Consider the following 16,605-nt stretch of genomic DNA (forward strand, 5'->3'; position numbering starts at 1 on the left):
ATAATATTTTCCAAAAAAATAATCCATTTAAAATTATGTAATGTTAAGGTACACGCCCGAATTTTCCAGGTACGAAAAATTGTCTGAATAGAGACCCAAAATTTCTTTCAGAAACCAGTCTTTTAAAGATTTTATGTGTTCCTTAAAATGTACTCCACCACTACTTGTAATGCATTATTTGATTATTAAACATATTTTTTATCCAAAAACATACCTTTGTTACCGAGGTAGAGAGCCGTTAGTCTGCCGTTAAAGAGCGACACTAACAACTTTTTGTGGACTGTTTACAAAATTGGAAAATATTTACAGAATCCAGGACGTATCTTAAAACGAGTCACTGCACTAAAATCCAAAACTCTTCCCGCAAGCTTGGTCAGTTTATGGTGCTTTACTTGTGGGTTTTCTTTAGTATGTTTAGCTTAACGTTACCAACACCGCTAGCTCTATGGAATCCAATTATAAAGTGCCACTACTTCATTCCCGAGTTATCGAGGTGGAACGAATAAATGTATGCAAAGCAAGACTTAATAACATTTAACATTTAAACTTTAACGAGCCTCTTCTTGAGCCTTTACAAACAAAAATATAAAGATAATAGTCTACTTGACGGAACTCAAATTCACAGTTCAAAGCTAATCCAAAGATAAACCATAATTCCTACTTTTTATTAAGCTAACCATAAAATTCTAGCTTACCTATCTGGACAGGAACTTTTATCCTCGTTACCTACCTCCAACATGAATAATCCACGGCTACAGCTGTAGAGTTTCCCTTATTTTGCATAAAAAATTTACTTTAAGTTTGATACCTTTATTGAACTTCTCAACTTTCCCTCACATTTTCTCACCAAGATGTAAATTTACAGTTAAGTGAAGTGCGTATTTAAACGGATGAATCCCTGTTTTCGCTAGCCAGCGCACATTTCGTTGCTATTTCGCTGTTACGCTAGTAAGCCTCTTGGCCATTGCGGATTATCATCACGCCTATTAGGTTTTGTGAGTCAACCTGTTATGCATACTTTTACATGCACTACTTTATTTTAGATTTTGACTTGAATTATTCTACGTTTTAGTTTCACCACAAGTTGACGGTGCCATTGTAAAGCACGAAGATCGTGCCTTTCTGTTAATTAATTGAATTAAATAAAGGGTTACTTTTCTTTTTTTGTACTGGTAATTTATTCACGCTTGTGCGAGAATTCTCCAGCTTCATTGAAGGATCAAATTTAGTTTATGTGGAATAACAAAGAACGAACTTACACAGCTTCCAGTGGTTCCATTCTTATGATCTGCCAAGCTTCTGACCCGACATCGGCTGCAATTCTTCAGTTACTTCAACTAAGACAGGATTCGGATCAGACAACTGCAAGCTACTAACCGACCAACGAACCAACTACCGGCTCCAGTTAACTGCCTTAAATCCTACTCTCTTCTCACAATCTGCATAGCCTCTGAAGGGAACGAGCTCGTGACTAAGTTCGAAGTAATAGAACAATATGCAAATTGTCACAAGTAAGCCAATTAACAACGCGAATTTTTAATTTTTTTCCTTTTAATATTAACACGCGAAATTAAACTAATTAAGTCGCATTATAAAACAGTAAGAAAAGATCTCTACATTCGTCATCCATCATAAACGATTCCAAGGTATATAACCCGTCTTTATATAAAGGAAGCAGCATAGAAACAAAATACTGAATATGATAGTAAACATAGTTACAAATGTATGTCATCCTTAATTAAGAGTATTCCATCCGACAATAAATTCCAATATACTCAACAGTTATCCTCCTATCTTCTCTTCAGATCTCCGATACAAGTATATTAAGTCATTTGCTTCCTTATTACACGTTACTGTTTCTAAGCTGCATTTCAGACATCATCATGGTAACTCATCATTAAGCACATCAAATGTGTGTGCATGTTACGAACGCACATTTAACAAGCATTGCACTAGTTAAAATGTGTGTGCTTAACTTGCTCAACTTATTCGTTCTCTTATTGTTCGTTCTTGCAAAATTTTCGAAGGCAACACCTACGTTTTCCCTGCGCAAATTCACAGCGCATTGAAAAACCGCAAATGGCGTAGGAACGATACACGTATGAGGAAAACTTATGGCGGGACTCGAACCATGGGCCTCTCGAATACGCGCCAAGCGTGCTGACCACTACACTACGAAGGCATGCTACGAAGGTGGTACAAATACCTTATATACGCCCCCTTTTAAAGGGCGACTGGAGATCAGGGGACCCAATCGCCAAATCCTGGTGGTGGAGAATCATCATCCACCACTCTTTTAGTTCAAGCACCACTGTAGATATATAAGGTTTTTTTTTTTAAAGGAGAGATGAAAAATGAGCAACGTCTTCGCCGGGACTCGCCATGGGTCTCTCGAATACGCGCCGAGCGTGCTGACCACTACACTACGAAGGCATGCTAAGAATGCGGAAGAAATACCGTATAAGGTGTCCGCACTAAATTCCTATGGCAGACCGGTACCTGATTTACTGCGAAAATAAATCTCTGAATAACTCTTCGATCTGCTTTCTTTCTTAGAAGAATATTTTCGCACAATCTGATTTCAAATGAACAACTGTATGTATCCGTTCATTATTAGCAATACAGTGTATAAGCGAGGTTAAAATGAACTTTATTAATAAGCCAGTACCATTTAAATAACTAAGAGGTGGAGAAAAAGTCGCTTATTTACTGATTAACTTATGAAAAAGAATCTAGCTACCGTTATCTTTTTAATCTGCAGCGAGATTGCAACTGCGCATATCATGTAGTTGTGTTATTGGAGAGAAATTAACAAAAAAACAAAAAAAAAAAAAACTATTTTCAAAGCATGTATCTATAAACAAAATATTCCAAAATATTCATCGTCGACTATTTTTGCAATGTACAAACGTATGAAAGCGGCTTTGAGGTAGCACACGTGTAAAAAGAAATGGCGGTCATAGTGATCAATAATGTGAGACTGACTGTTTCAATTGAATCGTGTGCGGAGAAAATTAAAGTTTGGGCTTTTATTCGCAGAGGATTTAATGCAACTTCCTTTTTCATAGAATTTTAAATGCAATCAAATTTAGTAAGGTGCTCGTTTTATTCAAGAGCTTTAGAGTGGTATTATTTATTCATAGTCTGTGATGTACAGCTAAGAATCTTCTATGGGAAATAGAATAAATTAACGAAAACATTTTCCACAAGACTTGTTCATCTTTAATGTAATTATGAAAAATTATGCTTAGTGTTCATACAATTTTATACGCCACTTAAATTTTCTATATATGAAAGTCAGAATTTCTAAAGTTGTTAAAACATCAATATTAATTCAACTAAAGAGCTAATTATTAAGAAATTTTCTAATTTTTACAGTTATCTGCTTTATTAAATTAATGATCTGACAGAGGTAATACGAAGCGAAAGTAACGATCAAGTATAAACCTGATTTTCGCAAAATAATAACTACAGTTGCAGTTATTTAAACTGAATGGTCTTAAAATTCTTCTACCTCCGTATTTTTCTTTTAAATGTAATGCGAAACTTTCGTCTTATATGAATCAAAATCATTCCGTGAGCTTAAGTACAGCATGGGTGACCCACTTATAAATTCCCCGCTATATAAAAATAAAATGTCAAGAATGGAAGAGGGCATCATACAGTGATCTAGGTTATTTATCTCAGTTGCGTTTTCCCAATAAAAATCAACATCACATGATCGTTTCCAGAATTTTTGACGAATTCTCAATGCTACATAAGCGAGACGGAAGGGTAAAACGTTTGACTTGATTTAACCTATTTCTTCATTCATAGTCTAGTGTAGGTCAACTACGCGGCAAGCAGACACACCTACAAAATAACTACATGCCGAATGACAAGTGAAATCGTGATACAAAGAAGTATTATTTCATTTTTAGCTCAATCAAGGTAACTGAAATTTACTTGACAAAAAAGAAAAGGCGTTACACTATATCTAACAATAATTCATTTCGATTAAACTTTGCGGTGTTCGAGTTAAAATGCTATAACGTTCCTAGACTTCTACAGACGTAGTAGCAAATATATTGACATTAACGAGTAACTTCCTCCGGCGAATCGTTTCTTGCAGTTATGAATAATCTGGGTTCAAAAGGCACTTCAGCGTAAAAACTAAACTATTCTCAAAATCTAATCGGAAAACTAGTTTATGTTTAAAGTTGTTTTTAAATTTTTCGAGATGCGATTATTAGACTATTTTACTGATAAAGTATCTTCCGATCAATTAATAATTCATTATCTGCTTTCGAAAATTAAATGTACAATCAATTGATTAAATGTTTTTGTTATTTAAAACGACACTGATAGTTTGGAAGGTTCCGCAGGAACACAACTCAGAATCATTTCTAGAAATTAAATTTCAAAAAGGCAAATATTATAAAAATATTAAATGATTCTTATTCAATTAACAAGCAGTGTTCGATTTCGTAGATTTCGCAGTTTTACGAAGCATGAACACCGGGTTATATTACAGAACTATCTGATATAATTTTCTATAATATGTCACATACCCGTTGACAAAGCCCATTATGAAGTTATCAGTAATAACTGAGATGCTCCCCATTCTAGCATCGAGATTTTTGTAGCAAACTATCGAAGAAAGGCATTATCTCAGTTATTGTTTCTCAAATTTGGGGGAGGAGCGTAAAATTATTGCAAATCATGGAAACTAAATATTTTTATGAATAATTAGGTGATTAGAAATATTATTTACATACATAATATTAGTTACTTCTTACGATGCTTACATACGGCAGCATACCTAAACACTATTCGCAGTTTTTCGCATTTTAGCTTTTATTACATATATGAAATTTATTATGAAACGGTAATATACATAGTTAATCTTAAATGTTTTGCAAAATTAAAATAATAAAATATTTTTAAGGGGCTGCGAGAATTCTAGACTCATTAAAAAGGTTAGAGTGAAAACGTTTGATAAAAAAAAAATTCAGTGAGGTTTATTTTATTCAGATATACATTAATTCTATATAATTTTATTCAGCATTTCGTTTAATAAATCTGCTTTAAAGTTTATAGCATTTTTTTCATATTTCTGTGTCTAGTTCGCCCTTCTTAACAGATTAAAATATAAAATAGCCTTCTTCAAAATAAAAAAGTAAAACACTTACCAGCTCGAGAACAGGATGATTCATCGCCGCCGTTCATTTTGAATAAGAGATGCGTATGTGACATGTTGGCCTGAGGAGAAGGTTCTAGCCTGTAGTCCCCATGACAAGCATGAATGAAACCCATCTGAAAGTTAAAATGAATAATCAGTTTAATTATTAAAATAACTCGGATACACCATACACAGTGTAATGCTTTAAAACTGCAATTATATATATCATAACCATTACAAATTAAAATTCTTTTTCAGAGACAAGTAATAGCGCATATCTAATAAAACTACAAGAACCAGAATTCAATTATTTCCACTGAAATAATGATAATTAATTTTAATTTTAAGCTGTAAAGTAAGGTTAAGCACAGAGACTCATGTGAGCGGTTGGTGGAAGCGTTTTTTTATACAAAAGCATCTTGAACATGATTTATTTGGAAAAAGCATAGCTGTAAAATAAATTTTTAATAAGTTACTTGGTAAAGCTTTCGCCTACCAATAGACTCGAACCATCTGAATTTGCTAAAAAGCTTTTATAATAGTATTTTATTTTAAATAAGCTGAATTATATCTAGACCAAAGCTCATTTTGCAGTACTTCGAGTTTGACCTCTGGCTAAGCTCTAAAATCCAAATAGAAGAGAAATACACAAATTTTAAAGCTAGGCAAAAAAGCAACCTTCACCGGCTTAGTTTTTAAAAATTTTTAGCTCCGTAAGAAAGATGAACTGTGTCTCATTGTTCTCAAAACCGATGAAGATTTGTCCTAGCTAAGTCTGCGTTTTAGTCTAATTTTAAGACGTAAATGGTATAAAAATTTTCCATGAAATGAATAGAAGTTTATGCTAATCTGTACATCTAAACAAGATGATATGGATTATTTGGATTACACCATGCACGCGAAGTCTGTCTGCCTAGAGAAATGATGCCTCCATGAAAGACTTTTCAGGAAAACTAGCTTCTACTCACGTTACGCATGGAGAAATATACGAAAACTCTCACCCATTCAGTACAAAATACCAGTGTTAAGTGAATTTACCACTCGGTTGCTGGTGGACCTTATTTATAAATGAGCGTTGGGCAGAACTGTGGGGATTTTATAGCGAATATTTTGAAGGAAATGCACAAAATTATCGTAGTTATACCCTATATTGAAAACTCACTGACATTTTGCTAACTTTATAAGACAAAGTAACACAGTACTATCTTTGTTGGATAATGAACGTGATTTTCACAGTGAACAAATAAATAAAATAAAATTTTATCACTTATTTCAAAAATATGCTAACAATAACATGAAAGTTAATGCATTCCAAACTTCAAACATTGTATGACACTGTATAGCCTTTACTTCACGCTGAAAAACTGGAGATGAAGTTTCAACGGAACTTAAAAGTTTTCAATACATTTCTACAGAAGAAGTTCTCAACCTGGATTTCATAGTTTCAGGAAGGGAAAGAGGTCAGCCTTTTATTTACCTGTTAAGAAATTAAGTTTAAGTTTATAGATATAAAAAATTACTTTTGAAGTTTTGGTATTTATCAACATTTTCTATAATTTGTCTTCTTTAATCTATAAAACACATTAAAAATAATCTAAATTTAAATAAATATGTATGTAATTTTCGAGTTTTCGAAAGAAAGAGGGAGGAATGATGGTCTAGCAATGGTGAAAGGGTGCTTGGGACAAAAACAAAATCTAAGAACTTAATAGAATGATCATATCTGCCTTTCAATTTTGTTCCAACTGTTAAAATATTTTGTTTTCTTCCCTTTTTTCTCCCTTTATTCTTTCTTTTTTTTTTTTTTTTGGGGGGGGGGTCGGTTTTTTTTCATTTTTTGCCTATTTATTTAGCTTGGTTTTTATTTTGAGCTAAGAAAACATAAGTGATCTACAGCTTTTCTACATTCGATATCTTTATGAAAAACTAGCGTTTCCGACTTCTGAATTAACACTGGTCTGAACCCATTTCTGCTTTGAATCCATTTCATTCAGTACGTGCAATGGTGCTTATCACTAGCTAAGAACAGCTAAAAGTGATTTTAAAATATCAGTGTAGTATAAGTACACATGTCTAATGCGCAGTAAATGCACTTTAAAATAACTGTCATACACTATACTGTAAACGTATAGGTAATGTCATGAAAATATTTCTATTCTTTTAACTTTTCAAAACTCGATTTATTTTCAAACAGGCGTTTAATTTTTTTTTTAATGTTACTTCCTTTTAAGTTCCTTTTTTTGTTGTTGTTTGTTTGTTGCTTAAAGATCATAAACGGTTTTTTTTAAGAACAGTAACATTATCACACAAGGAGTTAAGAACCTTTTACAGGCATGTTTTCCATCATTTGATTGGTATAAGCATTTACAATGTGTTTCACTCAAAATACAAATGTAAAAATGATTGCTCATACGAGCCTTCTCACCGACCGCTGAATGTTCTTTTTTACGGTGTTACAGCGTTTACTGCAGTAGCTATTATACTGAAAAATTCAGAACTTCTTAAAATAGGCTAAATTTCAGCGGTAATTTTAGGCAGAGAAGGGGGCTTGTACTGTAGGAAACTGCTATTTCACAAACTTGATTAAATTTAAATGCCCTTTTCTTCCACCTTATAGATCTTTGCTAGCTTATATGTTCTGTAATAAAAAAATCTTAATATTTTAGTCCTTTATCAACTCACAAAATATCATATATTCTTTAATTTTTTAAGACTTCATCATACTCTCGATTTTCTCTCCAATCGAGATTTGACTTTCATTTGTTATCTGGGGAAACAATATTACTTATTGAACCGCTCAGTCAAAATTTCCCATTCCTTAACTGGCTTCGTTTGGTTTATTTGATTATGGCAAAGCACTATCTGCCTTCGTAGAGGACTTTCTAAGGAAAACTGGCTCGTATACACGTTTCACATGAGAAAAACCATGCAGCCAGCCCGTTTGTAGGAATTCAAACCCCGTACCAAACTACCAGTGTTCAGCGACTTTACCGTTCTACCGTTAGTGGGTTTGCTTAACTGGAATCTTTTGTAAAGTGTTTTCGTAAAATTTTTAGACCTAAAAACTTTAAAAAAATATTGCTAATTATGTTAAGCATAAAAAAATAAGGAAACGGAATTTGGGAAGAATCAAATAATGGTGAATATAGAGAAGGAGTGTCGCAATGCTTAAAATTCTAATCACTTCTTTCCTTCTCTGATGTGACATCTTCAACCTTAACTTATAAACCAAACCATTTTATTTAGAAACAAAGCTTTTAAATTTGACGAAACTGAATTCTCTTTCTTAGGGAGGTCGCAGTGTGCAAAAAGAAAAAAAAAGTTAACTGTAGAAATTTTTAAATTATTGTAATTTTTACGACTTTTCTTTTTTCTCTGTTATTCTCATTGTAGCATGCTGGAAAATGTTGTTTTTATAAAATCGCATTTTAGAGCACTTTTATAAAAGCAAATTAAAATACGTGTTTTCGAAAATCCTTCTGAATATCACGATTCATCAACTAAATTTATAAATACAAGAATTATCATATTCTGTGGAAAAATGAATTTCGGTTACCTTAACACCTATTTCGATGAGGAAACTGAATCAGTTGCGTCAAAGCAGTTTTATTACTTGGTCTGTGCTTTTATGCTATTCGTACACAATTTCAATTTCCGGAGGATTTTTGAGAATTAAGAGTATAAAGAATTAAACGCGAGTAGAACTAAATGTATAATCTTTAAATTGAAGCAATAAAAGCACGTGTCATATTTCTTAACTTTTATTCATCATTTTAAAAATTTATTAAATCATCAGGCCACGAATTACCATTTATAAGCATTGCGTTTTGAGGCATTCTCATACTTTTCTATCATCATAAATTACGCAAATATTCACAAAACGTACAATATCATGTATTTTGAGCGGCATGTAAATGAAAAGCATACAGCTACGCTGTTTAAATTCACATTGCCCTTGTAACACAAGCATGGGAAACATTTAGAGTTACATAATGTTTACCAACGCGCTCATATCAGTCACTCGCATTGGGGCCGGGGAAAAAAATGAAATGCAGAAAAAAATATTCGGAACTTTAGTATTATTCTGATTCATTGCCCGTAGAGATTACATTTAACATCCCTCTTAACTCTTTATGACATAAGATAGAGGGAGATAATTTTCGGCGAGTTTTCTCGAGTGCCACTTCAATGCATAAGAGGGAACACTTGAGGAACGGAAGCCCGCACGAAGTGTTAAATGAGAGTGTTGAAGTGGCAGCGCTTCTGGCAGTTAAAAAAGAAATCGTCAAATGTAATCCACACAAGAATGTTTCTGAAATCTGACACTTATTCGTTTTGAGGCTTTCCCTTACACATCGTGGTTTTCTAGACAGCTCTACTGCAAAATTATGCTTCTGTGTATACATATGCTTTAGCGTCCAGATGTATAAAATGTATACTCATACTACTAAGGATTATTCGTCTAAAGAGGACTTCGTGAGAAAATATGCAACTATTCAACTAAAAGATGGAAAAAATAGTTATAAGTGACCGTCTAACTGTAACATCTAGTAGTTTATAGAGATTTAATATCAAAATTCCACTAACACACTGAAAATTCCCGTATATATATATGTTCATCATGTTTTACAATAAGTGGAAAAATGAAGCGGAATAATTCCATAATATTCGTAAACGATATCTCGTTTCGGTAGCGTTTCAATTTACATACTGATTCTTGTACATAGCCAGTTTAAGTTACATAAATTTTATATAACATTGGCCAACAATTTGGGTTAAAACAATTCTTTAACAACCGTTTCCCATTCTTGTGATATTATGCGTGCATGTGCCCGGAATTCAGCTAATAAAATAAAAATGTAAGATATAGAGTAATAACATGCTTGATTAGCTATAGGCCTAAGATTTTTAAGAGGTTGAAAATAAATTCCAAAGCGTCTATCAACATAAAGTTACAGATACAACAGTAACTCAGCAGTGCATACATCTCGAAGATGACATCCGTCCTAGTTCGTGCCGTACGAAATAACGTCATGTCTGCGGAAATCTTTTATTATTGGTATACAGAGCCTGTTTTTCAGTACGTATTTTTTTTCTTTTGTTACAAAATATTTTGCAAAGCACAATATTACATATGAGCATTCATGTTACATAAATGAATAATTATATATAAGGGGAATTATACGGTATATACGTAAGACAGTGCATTAAAGAATACTACTTCAGCAACTCACATATTGAGAAGTTTACTACAATAACTCAGCACTTCCCAACCTGCGGTACGCGTACCCCTAGAGGTTACGTGTCGTCTTAATTTAAAGTGCACGAAAAAAAGAGTCAGCAAAAGCGGAAAACAAGAAAGAATTATAATAATTGATGCTATAAAAGCAAAAATATTTAGAAAATTTAAATTTGTGATTGAATGAAAGGGAAAACAATTTCTCTTTTATTCTTAAAATAGTTTTTGACTTACTGATTCCTGAAGGTTATCTTAAGAAAACGGCATATAATTTATTTTTTAGATTTCAATAAAAGAAGAACATAAAGATATAAATGATAAGGAAATATTTTTTTTCATTTACAAACACCGAACTTGTGGAAGGAGCATTCTCAGCTTACATGTATACTTAAAACAATTGCCGGAGAAAACAAGGTGCTGTTCTCGATTTAAAACTGCTTTTTCAGATTTGATCCTGACTTCAAAACACTGTATTTTGCAAAGCAGTCTCAAGGATCGTAACGACAATGAGATTTGAACAGGAATTCAAAACGACATTTCTTACGTTGTTTGTAGTGGTTTTTTATTAACTATTAGATATGCAATACAATATATAGAAGTACTCATTTTGTGTTCAAGTATAACAATTTTTAGACAAACTTTGAGTATGAGTCTAGACCTCATTAATAGTTAATAAATTCATCAGTTCACTCATTTTCTCATTTCCTTTTTACAAAAGCAGATACTGGAAAAAATTACAATACATTAATAATTTGTTTGATTTCAGAAAATATGTTATCATTGTGTTTTTTTAAAGAAATAAGGAAACAGTCAGTGTTAGTTTGATTACATTTTTCTGATCTAATTCATTATAGTCAACTAATTTTACGGTATTAAAATAATGGAGTTGAAGGTTGAAGTGGGCGGAACACCACGATTTCACCATTGGCCGTATAGTCCCGGTGAAATAGAGGTGTAAACTGTGCAGTTCCGCCTCAGCGAAGAAGAATCAGGGGGCGGTCCGACAGCCGAACCAGGGAGGGGTGTCCGACAGCTTCCTCTGCAACCAATCTCTCGAACGACTTTCGGTCCTCGTATATTTTAAGTGCCCCCTTGCCGCACAGACATTATATGCTTACATCTATGTCTTCTCCTCAGTTCCAACCCAGGCCCATCGGCACGGCAGTAAGCGTCAGTAACCACTACACCTGCTGAGCGACATTAAAACAATGAAGTAGGACAATATACTGCGAGAATAGGAGGGGCAGCGGAGGCCATGTTCTGAAAGATGAATTAGTGTTACGCTACAATAACTGTTGTATTAAGGGACACGAAAATAAAAAGATTGGGTTTTCGAAATCAGTTTTTACAGATGTATTAAGGGACACGAAAATAAGAAGATTGGGAACCTTTTTTCATAAGTTACTCTTATCCTCTTATTAGAACAATCTTCTAGTCAACAAGGCTTTCTGTAGTATATACACGATATTAATCATTTTAGGAAAATCTTATATTTCATCTACCAAATAGGTGATTAAGAAAAATATTTTTAATTAACTACACCCAAAAATAATTTTTGAAATGATCTAAAATTTATTTTAGAAATACAGAGGCAAAAGCAGTTTTGGTCCAAAGGTAGTTTGCTGCAGATAAAATATGATTCAAGATTTGTTTAACTGTACATGATGAGTGAAGGCCAAAGTTGGAAAAATGTTGGATGTTTTATATAGTACGATCTAAACACCAAGGATAAATTTTAAATTAGCCATTAATATGTCATAAAAACAGCTCTCTTTTATGTATTTAAATTCGAAAGGCATATAAACTGAAATATTTCATATGAATCCTTAAGAATCAGTTCTCAATGTAATTGACTGCATAATTATCTTAATGCGAAGAGATCTCCTTCCTAAATATTACGCAATATGTCTAACAAAATAAGAATAAGAATCACCACCAGGTCAGACCTAATGAGTCTCATATTTAAGCTTTATAAATGATGAATTATTATGTAATACTGATAATTTCAAAATTACGGATAATTATTATCCAACGGTACAGTATACACCCTTCAATTATTTGGAAACATTGTTATCCGGTTTTTCCCGTCCGCGCTCTAAAAAAAAAAAAAAAAAAAATTAAAATTAATGAAATAAACGATTTGTTAGGGATACCGCGTAAAATATGACTAGACGGTAATATTATGATACATATCAGTTCAAGCGCCCCAATACCGTCTTCCCTCGGCAGTCTCGCATGCCAGTTCAAAATAAGCATATATGATTCAGACCGATGTTTAACTGCTTTTGAAGTGCTTTAAGGAAAATCTTCATCCCCCCCCTCTATTTGTCTTCTGAAGTTGTACTATATTTTTACAGCTCTACCTCCTCTTGAAAATTAGGCTAAAATGTCAGAATCCCCTATTTTCATGCATACTTAAATCAACAGAAATAAACTGCTTAGTAATATATACAATGCAGTGAATAGTACTCTTTAGTATTATTTTATTTAATGTTGGTAGTGATTTACTGCGAGCTTGTGTTAACTGATGAAGGCAAAGCGTATGAGGGCTGTCTGCTGAAGGCATCTGCCTTCAGCAGGCTAAAGGGTTTTTAAGACAAATTGTTTCATATTCATGGTACAAATGAGCGAAAAGATGAAAATTCCCATGCAATGAGGCCGTTTGCCGGGAGCTTGGGTCGAACTACTAGTGTTCAACGGTCAACCATTGTGCAGGAATATCGCAGTCAGTATTATCCGTGGCTTTACTTAACAAAAGTAAGTCTTGGAAGGTATTCATTAGTTTATTCGAAGCTATTATTTAAATGCAGCAAAATAATAAATATATAAAAAGAATTTCACACGCGAATGCCCAATTATTTTTCTTGGTTATTACATAATTCGAGTTACTGCGTTTCGTACTCATGAAACGGCTGCTCATAATATGAAAATTAACTGTTAAAACGCAAAGAATTGAAAAAAATTAAGTCCAAGAATGTTTACGACAAAAGAAATAATTAGAGCCTTTCATCTCACTGACGTAGATTTTCTTAAGCTTCAGAAGCAAAATCCTAACGTTTAGGATTTATAAAGGTTGACTGTGCAACTGGTAATAATATCAGTAGCTGCAAGATTAGTTATCAAACAAAAAATGAAGAAGAAATGTATAAAAACAAATGTAGCTATCGTTTTCAAAAAACCATCACCAGTGGTAAATTCCCCTCATCCAGCAACACAATTAAATAAGACTATCATCATAAAATTTATCCTTTTAACAGATAATTTTTACCTTATCCTTTTGCTTCAAAACATCCCTTCCAATAAGTAAAACAGTGATACAACATTAGTTAGCTTTGAATTTTAATATAAATATTTAATCTTCTCCTAATACAAGCATAATTTTTTTTGTATAAGAATGTTTCTATGTTCTCCTTATTTGAATTAAAAACAAACAAAATATTACCTGTAACTTGTTACTGGGTATGATATCATGATTATTTATTAATATTGCCATATTATACTGTCTTCTTACTGCCACGTAAGATCCATAATAGGATTCTCCTTATTATTAACATGCAGGTGACATCATTAGGGATTCGCATAACGAAAAGATTCGACATGCGAATTTTCTCTGTAAAACATCTTGCTCTTAACCGCGGGAAATACCTCCCTCATCTGTCTCTTCTCAAATGCAGCAAAACTCTAGTATTTAGATGCTTTGTTCTCTGTTTAGGTGAAGTATAATTACAGTTACTATCATTTTATTTACACATTTTTAATTATTTCGTATATGAAATAATATAAAATATATAATATATAGCATTGCATATCTTAAGAGTATTTCAGATTAATAATATAGTTATATATTCATATATATTTAAAAGCTATTCGGGGCAAAAATCCTCCTTCCCACTATCATCGATTGTTTATCAAGCATTAATTTTCTATAACTATTTTGAATTGAAATGAAGCAGATTTAATGTTTTCCTTACAAAACTTCTTTTATTTTATTTTAGTACGCAAAACAAAAAAAAAAAAAAAAAAAAAAAAAAAAAAAAAAAAAAAAAAAAAAGAGAGCTTTTAGGCAAAGGAAAATAATTTCATTGTTTAATTTTTTTTAAAGAAAGTGGCTTTTATTTTGTTTTCATGAAATATAATATTTTATCTTTCTAAATTTTAAATCTTTGCTTGCTGAAATAAAATGCGTTCAGCGATAAAATAAAACTCCATTCATTACAGTAAATTGACCTACAGGGTGACGAGAAAAAAAGACAATACAGTTGTTCGAATTTTTCGAATATCCGTATGCGGTAAGATCCCAGTTGTTTCGAAATTATCGAATTTTTAAATATTTATTAATATTTAACTCTCTAACTTCTCTTAAATATAACTTAATACCAACCTTTCACTACGTAGAGCACGGAAAATTTTCATTATCGAGAAGAAATAAAGAATCTCAAGTTACAATAAAATTAGCTCAAAAATTATAACCTTAGTTTAACAAATATGCTAGTTGAGACTTTCAGACTGAATAACTATCCACAATCTGAAAACTAAAAAAAGTTACGAACTAATCTGATTCTTTGCTCATAACCTGAAAGTATAGAAACTTATTGAGAATTTCGTATAACTACTACGCTATGTTCACTATTCATTAAATCCTTCATTTAATGCTTTTTGATAATGTGATTTACCTAAAGCTGGAAATATGCTATACTTAATATGATTTACAACCATACGGCTATATGTAAACCACAAAAATGCGTTAAAATTTAGCTCATTCGGCACTGTGCATATTATAGAACGATTTAATTTATCTATAAACAAGAATTGAAAGAACTGATCTGTCGAAGGGTTTCATTATATCAAACGACTCAATCTGACAAGTTCGATAATTTTTATTCGATAGTTCACTTCCTAAAGAAGATCTGAATGTTGGAAGAAATGTGTACACTCGCCAAGCATTATAATCTTAAAGCTATTTTAGCAAAAACCTTTCAATTATTAAACATGATTTTAAAAACTATTAATAAGTGAAAGCAAGTGAAATGAATTGTTCATCTTAACTGGCATTTGTTCAGTTTCATACAAATTTTTAACTCATATTCTTATGTCAGAGAACCCAGCAAATGAACTTATTTAATTTTAATTGAGAAATTAAAGGCTAAAGCAAATTTTAAAAAATTATGATTCCATATGAATTCGAATATAATTTTCAGAACTGTCTGTTGGTGAATAGTAGCATTTTTCAAACGATAAACGACTATGTACGTGAGTAATTATGCAAGCCATAAAGTAGATTTAAAATAAACCTTACTTAATTCCTGGTCACGAGTTCCCCTTTCCTTATTTATTACTATGCTTTGAAATGACCCCGTTCAACGCTGTTTCGGTTAGGGTTTGAATTCCTGGAACTGTGTTCGAAGCGTTAACTCCAGTATTTAAAGCATAACAGCATAATCTCCCTCCTACGGTACTCTGATGCATTACTACAGTTTGCATAGTGTAAATGTAACACCTAACAGCAGAGCATACTTCAAACAACACTGAAGCAGCGCATCAGATGAAGAGTCACGAATGCAGGCAACGACATGAATACAACAAATAACCTTATCTCATATCTTTTCTTACATCTTGAATACTTTATCTCTGCTTAAGTATTAGCTTGAATAACTACCCAAAGCATAAAGTGAGGAAAACCAGAAAATATCAGGACAATTTAACAATTATTTAGTTGGTAATAACAAAATAAAATAAGCCGTAAAACATGTTAAACAACGTCACAAATTATAGACGTTGTTTATTATCAAAACGCTATTTATTATTTATTGAACTCATTATTTATTATCAAAATTTTAGATTTTAGATGAAATAAGTTTCTCTGATTTGGCATCTAAAATTAATTACTATTTTCACTTAATTAACTATTTACATTACTTTTAAATATAAGTAAGTAAATCTTACTTCAATACATATTTCCACAAAATATGCTTCCTTTTGTATTAAAAGCACACTCTGATTGCTCACCCAAAATTATTTTTTTAAATGTTCCTGAGAATAAGCAGTTTATATTTACATTTTGCTGACGGTTATAGTTAATTGTATGGTGTTTTTTATGTGGTACTGGAGAATTAATTAAGTTCTAAAATCATTTTATTCACGACTTATTATCTACTACTTCATTTCTATCTCTTAGTCTGGGTTTATTTAACTGCAAATAGTAATG

At 32.2% G+C, this 16,605-nt stretch overlaps 1 protein-coding gene across 1 annotated transcript in view; it reads right to left on the bottom strand.

The window, feature by feature from the left end:
• The window catches only part of LOC118185900 (A disintegrin and metalloproteinase with thrombospondin motifs 9-like), a 524,770-nt gene that overhangs the window by 287,714 nt on the left and 220,451 nt on the right, over window positions 1-16,605 (bottom strand). Inside the window, exon 3 of the mRNA XM_085807795.1 lies at window positions 5,172-5,295. Within this exon, the coding sequence (XP_085663921.1) occupies window positions 5,172-5,295 (124 nt within the window). The remainder of the gene's footprint in view (window positions 1-5,171; window positions 5,296-16,605) is intronic.

Source organism: Stegodyphus dumicola, chromosome X1 (genome assembly GCF_044657685.1).
Source record: "Stegodyphus dumicola isolate Sdum_Otavi_A_Nest chromosome X1, ASM4465768v1".
Lineage (NCBI taxonomy): Eukaryota > Metazoa > Arthropoda > Arachnida > Araneae > Eresidae > Stegodyphus > Stegodyphus dumicola.